This window comes from Alligator sinensis, unplaced genomic scaffold (assembly GCF_000455745.1).
Source record: "Alligator sinensis unplaced genomic scaffold, ASM45574v1 scaffold523_3, whole genome shotgun sequence".
NCBI lineage: Eukaryota > Metazoa > Chordata > Crocodylia > Alligatoridae > Alligator > Alligator sinensis.
This window is the reverse complement of record NW_005842658.1, coordinates 46,023-59,861: the sequence shown is the minus strand read 5'-3', so window position 1 is coordinate 59,861 and position 13,839 is coordinate 46,023. Positions and strand designations below refer to the sequence as shown.

Sequence of the window (13,839 nt, the reverse complement as noted above, 5' to 3'; positions counted from 1 at the left end):
AGCAGGAATTTTGAAACCTAAACCAAAGCAGCAGGCTGATAAAATGTCTTGACCCTTTAGATGTCTCCATTTCCTTCTCTATTAGTAATTAAATTGTGCCCTTGAGTCCAAGTATTCCTGACCTACTGGTATTATCATTTTCTGCACTGAATTCACTGATTTTGGTGAAAGGTGAATGTTAATGAAACAAAGTTTGTACTGGGACTTTTGAGTGGCAGCATCAGGTTGGTGTAGACATACAGTCAACCTCTCTGTCATCATTTACGGGGTCCCCCTCGCTGTTCCAGGATTTCAGCACCTCCCTGTTTTGAACTTTAGTTGGAACTGAGAACCAGAGAGAGAAAGTGCTTTGCCTAAGGTTGTACAGGCAACCGATGAGAGGTCAGGAACCCAACCCTACATCCTCCTTTCATTTCTTTTCTTGCAGATCATCCTTCTTTATCAACAGTTGTCTTTGATCTGCCCATGCATGTCTACAATGAATAAAAACGAGCATTTAGGAAAGCAACTCTCCTACTGCATAGAGCTGAGATGTGTGAACTCTTCTAAAACACTGTAGAAAGGAATCCCATAGAGAAGCATTTACTTATTATTGCACACATTTCTGTGGCAATCATCACAGTGTCTGGGGCATTTAAATATGTAGTATCCCAGAAGTGCTGCTACGCTCTTCTCTACTCCACTCCCAGCCACTCACAAGAAACAGAAGAAGAGGGTGGGTGATAGATAATGCCCCAGTTAACACAGAGCTTTTGCAAACGAAATTGGTTTGCCTTTAAGCTAAAAAATTAGACGAGCGTGCTCAAACTGCATCACTGACAAGTAGTTTGCACTGAGGACCCCAACTGTTAGCACGCAAATCATCAGCCACAACAGTTGCAAAATGTTCTTTGCTGACATTGCCTGATATTGAAATATTTACAGTGCCATCTAGTGGATCTGCCAGCTCTAGTTCATGCTCTGTTAATTAAGCTCTTTCATTAAGCTCGTTTGACTGTTGCTGAAAGCACCACTCACCTACTGTGATGCCATGGAGAGCTGCTGGAGTGACTCACTCAGTGTCTACCTGATTAAAACTTGGCCTGCTCTAAGTCTGGAAAGGAAGAGCAGGAAAATGTGAAATGATGGAAACCTGGCAAAACAGGATAATTAGCCTGGAGTGTGTGTGGGGAGGGGAATCTTTAGCCCAGCCTCACCACCTGCTATCCTTTCCCACCTCCTGACTCATCCACGAACAATAGGCAGGGATTGCTGAGAGGCCAGTCTGAGGACCTTGCAGACATAGCTAGACCAGCCCAAGGACCACAGCAGTAGAAGTGATGCAGGAAAGCACCATCCAGCTGTGTTGCAGATGTTGCTCTGGAGCACAGAGCATTGCACCTGACTCTGCCCATATGTTCCCCTCACATACAGCTGTGCCCAGTTAAATCACATGCCCCTCACCAGCCTGGAGCTCCTTTAGCTCCTTGCCTCCATGGTCTTTGTGTGGTGAGACCCAGTACACAAAGTGTGGGGAGGGGGAATTCAGCCCAGAAATTTGAACCCATTGAAGGGGCAGATGGAGGAAATGTTGAGCCATTTGTCCAGGCAACTGTGGGGGCTGCAGACGATCTCACTGAGGCTGTCAGACCAGGCAGTGTATCTTGCCTGTGCTTTGAATGACATCCCACTGAAACGGCACCAGAGGAAATTGAGGGTGGAGATTAGGAGGAACTTTCTGACTCTGCAGATGGTGAAGCATTGAAACAGGCTGTCTGGAGAAGTTGATAAATCTCCCTCCTTGAACATTTTCAAGACCGGGTGAGACATGTTTGGCTGGGATGTTTTGGGTCAGAGATAATCATGCCCTGAATGGAGGTTTGGATTAGATGATCTCACCAGGGCCAGCCCACAATTTTTTGGGTCCCCCGGGGGGGGCGACGAGCAGCCAGATGCAGGGGGCCTCTTACTTGCATGGTCCCCTAGGCCACAGGTTTTGCAATGTAGGACAGGCTGGCCCTGGATCTTGCAATGTCCCTTCCAGCCCTAATTTTCTATGATCCTATGACTATGTAGGGACAGATCCAGAGAGGGTTCAGTGGCGTGGCTGCAGCTGCAGCAGTGGAGGAGGGCAGAGGTGGGGGGGAAGGGGGGACAAAGCAGCAGCTCCCCATGTTAAACAGAGAAAAGTCTTGACTTGGATTCAAGTAAATACGATACTGATGGGAGTTTAATGTGGCCTGAAGAGTCTTTATTACAGAAAATGAAGAAGAGGAAGCCTTCCCATCCCCAAACCTTTATCATGTGCATTCAAACTGATCTCTTCAGAGCAGGGCTTGCCTCTCCCCAAGAGTACATGAAGTGTCATGTAGTTCTCACCATGGTTGGGCGTTGTAGGTGCAACTGTAACAATAGTAGCACACAGTTTGTCGGGAGAGGGGGTGTCTACATGAGACGTGCTGTGCAGTTGACTAATGAATTGCACAGTAAACATCTCAGTGTCTACACATGCATCCCTAGTGGGGTGCATGAAACTAATGAACTCCGCACCAGGTTAGGACTTGGATACCATGGCTCCATGAGCTGCATCTAGCCTGTAAGTCAACAGTACAGCACCCTGATCTAAGCATTAGCACCACAGTATGAGGCACTGCTCCTTATGTACTAAAAGATCACGTTAATACAAGTCCTAACCTGCTGCAGAGTTTTTTTGTGCACAGCAGTGCACATGTAGATGCTGACCCGGCTGGCTGGAGAACAGGGTGCTTCAGCATGGGGCTAGCCGACAGGCTGACAGATGCTTCAACGCAGTAGCTGCCCGTCAGGTTGGAATTCCTAATTTCTACCTATTTACATTCTCACGGGCATCCTGTCACACTTTTAGCTTCTCTCATTCCTTGGAGTCTCAGAACAACAGAGACTTCCTATGCCTGAAGAATGGTGACTGCACCCGAAAGCTGGCTACGAACTGTTTTCCAACTACTCAGTTGGTCAATAAAAGATATCACATCTACGCAAAAAAACCTTGCTTGACTGCATTTCTTGGAACTATACAAGGAAGTTATTGTATCAGTAGTATAAGCTTAGGTTTGGGTTTTGGGTCATCCCAGAACCAGGCCACTACATTCATGTACTCTGTGGACAACACATATTTCAGAAAACTGCAAGTCTTCTCTCTGTGCTCTGCTTAATACTCCCATACATTGGGATCTGGACTCCCTTAATAGCTCTGCCTGCAAAGGGTTAGAGCCCAGTGCTAAGTGCTAGGCAGCTTCAGCAAAGTGAAAGCTGAGCAGAACAACTTGATCTGTAAAGGAAGCAAATGTACTTACCTTGGAAACTTCAGAGATCTGGTTACGTGGGAATCAGAAATGGGTCTCTGAGAAATTACTAAATCTTCTGTCTTGGGCCTCTGCAATGACAACAGGCAATATGGATGACTCCACAGAAGTTATCAAGCAGATAACAGACAAGGCAAACCTTCCTACTTCTACAACAACCTGTTATCCTATTGCAGGTTGCACTAACAAGTCACCCGATACTATAGAGTAGATACTATAGATACTATAGAGCTACTTCAAGGACTCTGCAGGGTGGTACCTTTTGGACTAACTGGTTTAGAAAGGTGTGAGCTCTCATAGGCAACAAGCTACTTCATCAAATGTTATGCTATAGCTTTGTTGCCCACAAAAGCCCATGCCTCTCTTTTATCAATTAGTCCAAAAAGTGCCACCCTTTCCTACCTTCTCTATGGCCTGTTTACACTGAAGGATGCCAAAGGTCAATAATGAAGGTTTAAACAGTCTATCTGGTCCATGGGGCCCCTAAAAAATTTAGAAAATAAATATTTATCTACCCCTGGCTGCCTGTCATGCGGCCCTCGATGGCTTGCCAAAACTCAGTAAGCGGCTCTTGGCCCAAAATAATTGCCCGTCCCTGGTTTACAGTTACCAAATGCCTTAGACAAGCCACCAAACAGAGCTTATCACATAGCTTCAAACTACCAAATGCCAGAACAGCTGCCATGGGGGGAGAAAAAAACCTGCCCCAGATCCCAATATAATGGGATCATATGAGTCCACAGCAGTGTCATACTGTGGAAGGATCATTCCAGTTGTGGCCACTATGATTACAGTAGCTTTATCATAGCAACTCTGGTAAACTTTCCATGCTTTGGTTCCCCATTGGTCAGAAAGGGATAACACCACTTCCTTCCATGTGTCTTGTTTACTTAGACTAGGAAACTCTTCACCTTAGGAGTTGTCTCTACCACCCCGCATCTCCGGCACTTCACCTGTTGTGGTCCTGAATTGTAGCAGCATGGTACCTTCATCCATCTGCTAGATGTGAAGGCAGCATATAGACTAACTATATCAGAGATGCACAAGGTGCAGACTGACACACCAGAGGTGTGGGTGGGCTTTTCATTTCCCCTTGTTGCCATGGATGCTATTCTAAGAGCATAATTTTACACAGTGATTCTTAGCCAGGGTGCTGCAGGCCTCTGGGGTGTTGTGGGATCCTTTTAAGGGTGCCACTCAATAGTAGCACTGTTAGCTATGCAAATGCCCTCACAATTCAGAAGATAAACCCAGATATTTCAAATAGGATGCCTAAGTGAAAACATCTGACCAGCTGTGGTCTTTCTGACTTCTTTGCAAAAGAAGATTTGCTTTTTTATTTTTCCATAGTCAAAACATGAGTGAAAGCTAAGAGCTGGCATGTTCTAAAGGATGCCTTGAGTGTAAAAAGGGTTAAGCTATACCGTCCCTCCTCTCTCCAATGCAGAACAGATACATCTGTACATGTACTTCATGGAAGCCAATGTCCTTGCCAGCTCTGCTCCAAGCTGAGCCCACAACAGATGACTTGGTTGATGTACATGCTGCTAAAAAGGACTCACGCAAGTAAGACCTGTCACAAAGCTGTGAATTTATTTACATTTGCAAAGCTGACATTTCATGCACGGTGAGTGCACAACGTCAATTAAATAGGTATGACTAAAACATGGAAATTCGTAGAACTTCCATCAGACAGTAGGCATCATGACAATAGCAGCATGCATGATCTCTAGGAGTAGAATTGAAAGAACATTTCAAACAGAAATGTTCTTACTTTACTTAGTATTTTTACAACATATTCAACACTGGCTGTAAAGAAATACGCCCAGTGTTTTCTGGCTAGAGTCTAAGCTGTCACTGGGAGGAATTCTCTGCTTGTATTAAGCTTATAACAGGTTACAAATGCATTCTAAAGAAAGGCAGAGAGGCATTAATCGCTCTTCTTACCTGGAGTGTGTATTTTTGGTTGTTTCAGTAGCTCTGGGACAGTTTCTCAGACAGGAGAAACATGGGTCTCTGTGTCACAGTAAATTTGTTGCCACCAAGACCTATCTTTGTTCAGACAAATGAGAATATTCCCAGTCCAGGTATATTGACACTGAAAAATGTAATAATAAATATTGAGCAATAAAAAATATTTGTTAACCGATTTGTCATGTCCCATGTTGACAGGTTACATCAGAGCGTTGTGCTGGTGGTGATGTGATGATCTCTTCACACTTTTGTGCTTCCCTTGTGCAGAGGAGCTGGATCCACCTTAAAGCTTAAATGTCATATTTAATAGTTTTCTTCTCTTCTTTCACAATTTAAAAATTGATGTAGTGACATGGGAACCAATGTGCCTAACATGAGGAGCTTACAACCAAAGGACTCAACATTGCTAAGCTTTGTCTAGATAAGCCCTCCCGTTACCCAGGCTGTAGTTGGAGTCCATTGCCATGACTATAGACTGTTTGGATGAGCAAGAATTTATTAAAAGTGATTTCAGAATCACCTGAAAGAGCCAAAGTAATGAGTGTAAAACATTGTATATTTTCCTGGAATCCCAGAGCAACCAGGTTGCCTAGTATCAGCCTGATGGGAGTGGAGGTATTTGCCATTCTGTGGAAGGGATAATTTTTTTGGTTTAAATTAGGAGATAATTTCTCATTTAAAAATAGAACAAATGAATAAACAAGATACATGTGGACACAAGAGCAAATAGCAGGAGAGCCCCACCTTGTTCATGGAGAGGTTCCGTAAAACAAATTGAGACACTCTGTCCCAAACACTCGTGATTTCTGAAATGCAAGTAAAAGACGTGTCACCATCTTGATAACACACACAGACAAACAAGCATACCACATCTGGGAGAAAACAGTCCCTTTATTTCTGACTATGGAGGCAACAAGACCTACATGTAATTACCTCTCATAGGATCAATAGATTTTAGGGAGCAATGAAAGTTAGTCCTGTGTAGTTTCTGTTTTCAACCTAATTTTGGACACAGTTCTTTGTAAAAGCCTCAGTTAATATGTGAGGCCAAACATTGGACACCCTACAAGGAGCTGTATGTCTGCAGATCAAAAAGCAGCTTACCAATCTGTAGGCAAAAAAAGGCCAGGACAGGACAGGAAACAGAATTTCTGAGCCCTCTTAGCTAAATTCAAGATTTTCATGCAAAGAGCCCTTTGGGCTGCCATTTCTGACCATGTCTCTGTAGCCCAGCAATGGACAGCTGGAAGCCTAAACATTCATTAAAGAAACCAAACCAGAACAATTCTGTGCAGGCCAGAGGCCGGAAAATGCTACCCAGTCACTAGGGGCATTTGTACATGTGCTCCAGGGATGGGGGGTAGGCTGAATGAGCTTTCGTTAAAGTACCTCTGCTACCATTTTGAAACGGGGGGGACACAGATACATGAGACATGGAGGCTGGCTGGAGCACCCTAACTAACACTCTCAATTTATTAATTGAGTCTGCTCCAATGCGCTGTAATTACAGCACATCAGAGCAGCCTCCCTGCATGTCTACAGGCATCCTAGGGAAACTTCTCACTGGAACATCCACCAAAAAGCTGGGTAGAGGATGGGACTGCTGAATGCCCTCCAATTCCCATGGGCACTGAGGGATCCAACACAACCATAGTGTTATATTTAATGCATAAGTTGGCACATCTAGATCCATCCAACCCACTCCTAGAGAGCATTTCAGCTCAGGGGCTCCTCGCACATTCACCAAAAGAGGACTTAAATTTGGTAAATCTCCACCTGGAGACACCCATTTCCACCCATTCTACAAATGAGAAAACTGAAGCCAGTGATTTTAAGGTGCCCTCCTATCAATAAGTGACTTTTGTCCAAAGACTGCACAGGAGGTGAAGGCGCTAAGCTCGTGGGATCGCTGGGTATCCACCACATATGCAGGGCATGCCAAAGTGTCACACACCCCTTCTTATATTTAATATTCTGTGCGATGTAAAGCATAAACAAGAGCTCTGCCAGACCATACCATCTAGAGTGAGATTTCTGAGTGTGGGGCACAACAGCTTTCGGTTATCCAGGATGTCCCTCTTCACTTGCTCCACCTTGTTGACTGTTTTCTCTGCGTTTCCACCAAATTCCCTGTCTTTGAAATGTGGCTTCCAGTCTTCACTGCCAAAACCTCTGCAAAGAGAAAGGCAGAGCAGCATCTCCCGATTTCACTGGCATGCATTGGGAGCAGGAAGGTGCAAGGCCAGGAAGGGCAGAGCAGTCTCCAGGATACCATTGTTGCTATGGGACACATCATAAAGGGGGTCCCATCCCTCCTGCTGCTGCCCCACCCTGGTGTAAGGAGTTGTCACAATGGCAGCTTCAAGCAGGTGGGTAAAGCAGAGCTGCCCACTCCTTAGGCCTGGTCCACAATCAACCAGATGAAAGTCATTAAAAACAAGTGGAAAGTCCTAGACTTGGAATGGAAGGATTGCATACGCAAATGCAGTCTGGGGAATGCAGACTGGCTAGGCTGCAGTACTGCAGGGAAGGACCTGGGGGTTACAGTTGACCACAACCTGAATATGTGTGCGCTCAACAGTGTGCTCTTGTTCCAAAAAAGCCAGCAGTATACTCAGCTGTATCAACAAAAGTGTCTCTTGTAAATCAAGAGAAGCTATTCTTTGGCTCTGTTTGGCACCAGTGGCCTCCCCTGGAGTATTGCATCCAGTTTTGGGCCCCATACTTCAAGGAGGGGGTTGATTTGGAGAGTCCAGTGTAGAATAACAAAAATGATCAGGGGCTTAGAAAGCATGACTTATGAGAAAAGACTGAAAGAACTAAGGTTATTTAATACAGAGATGAGAAGACTGAGTGGGGATTTGAAAACAGTCTTCTAATACCTGGAGGGCTAATATAGAAAGGGTTGAAATGTGCTTTCCTCCATGGCCATAGGGGACAGGACTAGGAGCAAAAGCCTCAAGCTGCAGCAGGAGAAATCTAGGTTGGAGATGAGGAAGAAACTTTCTGACTATGAGGGAGCCCAGCATTAGCTACGTAGAGAAGTTGTAGAATCTCCATCCCTGGAAATGTTCAAGAGAAGTTTAGACAGACACTTGGCTGGGATGACTTAGCCAGAAATATTCCTGCCATGAGCAGGTGGCTGAACGAGATGACCTTGGCTAAGTGCAGACAGTCAAAAAGCCTGAGGCTGAATCAGTTTGGTCTTTGCAGGTTAGCTGAAGCTGCACAGATTGAACCGGCAAGCAAGCAAACAAATATTCACTTTTGATTCAAGAAATGCAGGCACATGCATTCAGTGACTCAAGCCAGAAGCAGGGGGAGCCTGCTAGCTTCAAGGATTTTACCCCCTCCCTGCTCTAGCAGAGGGGGCATGGCCAAGCCCCAGCCCAGAGGACAAAGAGGGTGGGAAGAAGTGGGGAGGGGGGCAGCATCTGCCCGGCTGAGGAGCATGGTGGGTGTGGAAATAGGTAGTGGCATTGAATTCATAAAAGCTTGAGCTGGAATAGTCCTTTCTCTGAAGCGAGCATGTATTGAACAGAAGGGAACAACCCTGTGGAGTCCTGCTGGCTGTGATTCTGGACTACAAATCCTAGAGGCATCTGGAAACAGGCAGAGGAAGTGATGAGCAACCCTGCCAGGTCCTGCTACTGTGATTCTGGACTGCAAATCCCAGAGACCTTGGGGGCAGGAGAAAGAGGAAGTGAATACAGCCCATGATGGCTATGTATCAGAGAGCTGGGTTGAATGAGAGGGAAGCCTCTGCACAGCAGATGGCTTCCAGGAGCACAGACTAAGGCGCAGTCCCTCTCACGCTGTTTTCTCTCCCCCCCCGGAGCCCTGCCCCCTGCCCCACACTGCCTCTGCTCCAGCTTCAAGCAAGGAATAGCCTGGCAGAGGCTGCCCCACCCTCACTCCCTTGTCAGCTGGCACTCACTGCTCCAGCTAAGGAACAGAAGGGCACGGCCAGTCCTGCTTTCTGGAGCGGACAGCACAGCCCAGCCCAGGGCCGCAAAGCATGCTTGGATGGTGGGGTACTCTGATTCAATTTGAACCAAGGGGTCTGGGACAGAAGTTTCATAAACAGGTTTGACCCAAATCAGTTAAGTCTGATACTACATTCAACCAGGTTTATCTTAAACCAGTTTCAGCCATTTTGAAACTTTTATGTGCACTGAGCTTCTGTTCTGTTACAGGTTTAAACCAGTTTCTGAAGACTTAAACTGGTTAATGCGTAACTTCTGTCCCTAGCCCTTGTGACTAGCTTACCTATTTTTGTGCTTCCCCCACCTTTATAGTAGTGTTGAAACCACACATGAGTTACTCGAAGAAAGTTTGTTTTTCATTGCAAGCAGAATACCCACTGCACAGCTGGCTTGTATATTATTGATTTATGCAACAGAAGTTGCCTTATTTTCTTGTTTTTCAGGAGGTGTGCGCTAAGAAAATAACTTCTGGTTTTGTTTTTCCCTTCCAAAAATACTTTAAGTAGTATATTTAGATAGTGTAAACTTCCTACTCTAACAATACAATGCAAACAATACCTAATAAATTTTCTGTGGTAGAGACCACAGTTATGCAATAAATCCCTTGTTTCCTTTCAAAACTGACCACAATTATGCTTTGGCCACAAATGCTGGCTTCTGTGGTTACATACAAGATTCTGAAATACATTTGGGAAGTAAATATGGGAGCGACTCAGCTGTTCATGATAGAAACTAGGGCTACTATGCACGTGCAGGGAGTCTGCTCCAACGCTCTGTAATTACAGCATGTCGAAGCAGACTTGATTAATCAAGTCTGATTAATCTGATTAATTAATCTCGATTAATCTGCTCCAGCAGATTAATCAAGTCTGCTGGAGCTTGGTAATTACCGCACTCCAGCATCACAAGTATCAGCATCCCTGCACTGAAAAATGGTGGTGGGGCACTTTAAAGGTCGTTTGACAAGCTATAGTTCAAAGCTTCCCCCCCACGCCATTTTTCAGTGCAGGGACTCTGATACACGTGATGCTCTGGGAGCTTTTAAGTAGCGCAGCTCTTGGAGCTGTGCTACTTAAAGCACCCCTCCACCTCCTGGACCACGTCTATAAATGCCCTAGATGATCAGAAACAGAATGGTTGAAGTTCTTCAAACTGGCCTGCTAACAAGGAGCTACAAGAGTCCCCTAGTAACATGGTACCACTGGCCAATTATTTGGATGTCTCAAAGGCACCTTTTAAATTACAAACAGAGATATCACATACCATATTTACCTGAATCCATGACAACTTTCAAATTTAAGATGACCACTCCTCCAATTAGATTCTATAAAAGGAAAATTACAAATTTGTTATAATTTTCCATGTATAGAATCTAATTAGTGGAGGTTTTATCTTGAATTAATCCCCTTCACCCTCCACTTCTCCAGCAAGAAAAGCAGCATCAAGAGGCCTGCTCCTGATCCCTTATCACTTGCCCCTCCCTGGTGCCTGCACCCCCCAGGATCTGCATTCCCAACTGCTTGCCCCTACCCTTCATTCCCCTCTCCCCTCACTTACCTATACAGTGGCTCTGGTTCTAGCTCATGGCACAGAGCACATGTGACTGTGGCCCTGAACAAGCAGCTCCAAGTGTAGCAGTTGCAGTGGTGGAGCCAAAGGCTGGAGCTGTAGCAGATCCTTTGCTACTAAAGTCTTCCCCGATACTTCCCTCGGGCTATGCACCATGTGGCTTCCCTCACACTTCTCCCATGCAATCTCCCCTGTGCTCCACCTCCCACTCCCACCCCTGCACCACGCTCCCCCTCCCCGCCAGCATAGCAGTCTTCCCCTCCACTACCCCTCCACTCCTCCTGCATAGTATGATTTCCCTTGTGCTCCTTGTGCTCCTCCTGCTCCACACCAAGCAAGGTCAGGCCCAGAGCCAGAGTTGGATCCAAAGCAGCCACTAGCCTTGGACTATACTGAAATCCAAGATGAGGCTTTCCCTCTCCCCACCCCATGTTGAATGGTGGAAAAAAAAAACAACCTCATCTTGGATTCAAGTAAATATAGTACTAGTTCAAAAGGGCTCTGAAGAGTCAGAAGCAATAAACTTGTTTCTCCCCTCCCTCCCCCAACCAGCGTGACCAAAAAGGTTAAGTGAGCTGACTTCTAGCCTAGAGTTCTGGTGGGGAAGGGGCTCAGTTTGAGCATATTGTGCTGTAAATAGCTCCTGTGAATAGCTCCATAAACAGAAGGCCTATAGGCCCTTTACACTGCAGGGCAGGTAGCAGTCTAGACCTGGCAGCAGGTCAAAGACTGCTCCCTGATTGGTTCCCCATGACTGCATATTTCATTTCAGTGGGTGCATGATGTCACCAGGCTAATACTGTAGTTTTTTTAAACAATTTTGTTGGGTGAGTGGCTGGCTGTCCCCGAGGAGAAAGAGAAAGGCTCTAGGAGAGATGGAGAGCAAGCAGGAATCTGAGTGAGTTCAGAGGGATCTGTAGTGATATAGACTATTTGTTTGGAGCTGAGCAGTCGGCTGTGCTTTTTGGGATTTCGGCACTCTAGGCCCCTCTTTGAAGAGGGGGAACACCCCGGTTCGCAGGAGCTTTGTGAAGTGGGTGCACTACAAATTGCCAGGGAAGCCAGGAACAAAAAGGAGTCAGGGTCTTGAGCTTGCCCCTTGAGAAAGTATGCCAGGGCTAGCTTCAGGGGGTCTTTGGGGAGAGGGAACTGGATATTTTTCTTGGGGAATCTAGTGGCAGAGCTTCCCCTCAAAACAGTCATCTGTAACAACTGAATCTTTCATCATATTATGAACAAGAGGAAGGAGACAGCTTGTGTTAAAAACGGAGATCTATCCAGTGTCCCCATTGCCAGTAACCAGTGCTGCCAAAACACTTTTATAACCCCAATAGGCTACTGACACCACAGAATACTACTTATTGTCCATAAAGTGGCATGCAGTGGTAGTTTAAGGGTCAATTAGAGAAACTGAGGAAAAAAAGAACAGGACCAAAGACCCTGGGGCTCAAAGAGTAAGTAAAGAGAAACCAATTTTTAACAGCTGGGAAATTTGACATCAACTGCCCTTGCTGAACACAGCGCGAGCTTCCAAGACCATAATGGGTTAGTAATACCAGAAAGAATAAATATTATATGAGCCTGACAGTGTCTCTTGAAAACAACATGAAGAATGGAAGTCAGTGGCTGGAAAATTAAAGCTGCAATATTTTACACCATTTGTACAGACCACTTAAAATGGGAAATAAATTACAAGTTTACACCAGTTACAGAGAACTATTTTTAAATATGAATATGCAGCACTGATTTCTTGGAATGGTTAGCGCGTTAGTTAAACAAGAACAAACAAACAAACAAACAAACAAACAAACAAACAAACAATAAGCACTTTTTAAGGTTTTTAATTTTAAATGTTTCAAAGATTTTATAAAAGCTTCAAGTTTGTCTGCTTGGGCTGATTATACTATCCCAGTATTCTTTAGTAGGGTAATTTACTGAATCTTTAAGACACCACTGTAATCCAAGAGCACTTCACATGACATGATTCAAGATTATGTTTTCCAGAAGAGAGGATTCTGTGTCAGACGTCTTTGGAAGTTCTCATACCTAGAAGAGAAGAGTGTGTTGGCATTAAAATGACTTCTAAATTATGCAATTCAAGTATTTGAACTTCCTACCTCACTACAGAGAAGTTAGTGCAACTGATGAAAGCCTATCATATGCAGCCAGCTGTGGACCTAAAATGCACTGCATTTTTAAAAAAAACTTTACAGAACAAATAGACCAAAATGATACTTCTCCCTGGTAGCTAGTAGGGTCAAGATGAAACTACCTGATGTGGCTGTAATCAGAATAAGAGATTAAAAAATTCTTACCAGTTTACAGAGAATGCTTAGATTGATCTTGCTTTTAGCTGCGTCGGGTTTTCATTTACGATATTAACCATCACCCTCCCCAACAAACTTTGCAAAGACATGATTAATTCCTGCTCTGGCCACTGTCTTCTACTATGCTTCTCTTCCAGGGATTTTCCTCCCTTTCCATTTGTGCAATGCATAGTATATAGCAGGTGCTAATAAAAACTCCCGCAAGGAATAAGGACAAATCAGTTATATTTAGGGTTTAAAAACAGTACCTGCATTAGATGATCAAAACATTTAGAAGAGCTCACGTACAACATAAGCCATCTTTAAAAACTGTCTAGGTGAATGCTTTGAAAGGCATGTGCCCCAGGCTAGGAACAGCTGACTCAAGGGAAAAGGAACACTCGGGCCACACTGCCGAATGAGCACAATGAAGTCGATGTGCATGTCTACACTTACAAGGACTTGCCAGTATAACTATACTAGCAATGCCACCTCAAGGGTATAAGTAGCACAAAATCACATGGATGAACTGTACCAAGATGTGTCCCTGCACAGCTGATCCGCTTTATTGGGAGAAACATGTGACCCACTGTCCCACCTATTGATCATACGGAGACAATGGATGACATATTCCCTGCTTACAGAGATGCATCTTGGAGATTCCCAGGGGTGTCTGTGTAAGTA

At 44.9% G+C, this 13,839-nt stretch overlaps 1 protein-coding gene and 1 long non-coding RNA gene across 2 annotated transcripts in view; both read right to left on the bottom strand.

The window, feature by feature from the left end:
* Nucleotides 1-2,220: 2,220 nt before the first annotated feature.
* LOC102388214 lies at nt 2,221-6,156 on the bottom strand. The gene is made up of 4 exons (XR_324960.2): nt 6,039-6,156; nt 5,268-5,418; nt 3,312-3,391; nt 2,221-2,382 (listed from the first exon to the last, which is right to left on the bottom strand). It is a non-coding gene; the product is annotated as an uncharacterized LOC102388214 (long non-coding RNA).
* A 6,518-nt stretch (nt 6,157-12,674) lies between these two features.
* The window catches only part of HIKESHI (Hikeshi, heat shock protein nuclear import factor), an 11,259-nt gene continuing 10,094 nt past the window's right edge, over nt 12,675-13,839 (bottom strand). Inside the window, 1 exon segment of the mRNA XM_025215649.1 lies at nt 12,675-12,895. Within this exon segment, the coding sequence (XP_025071434.1) occupies nt 12,841-12,895 (55 nt within the window). The 3' untranslated portion in view covers nt 12,675-12,840.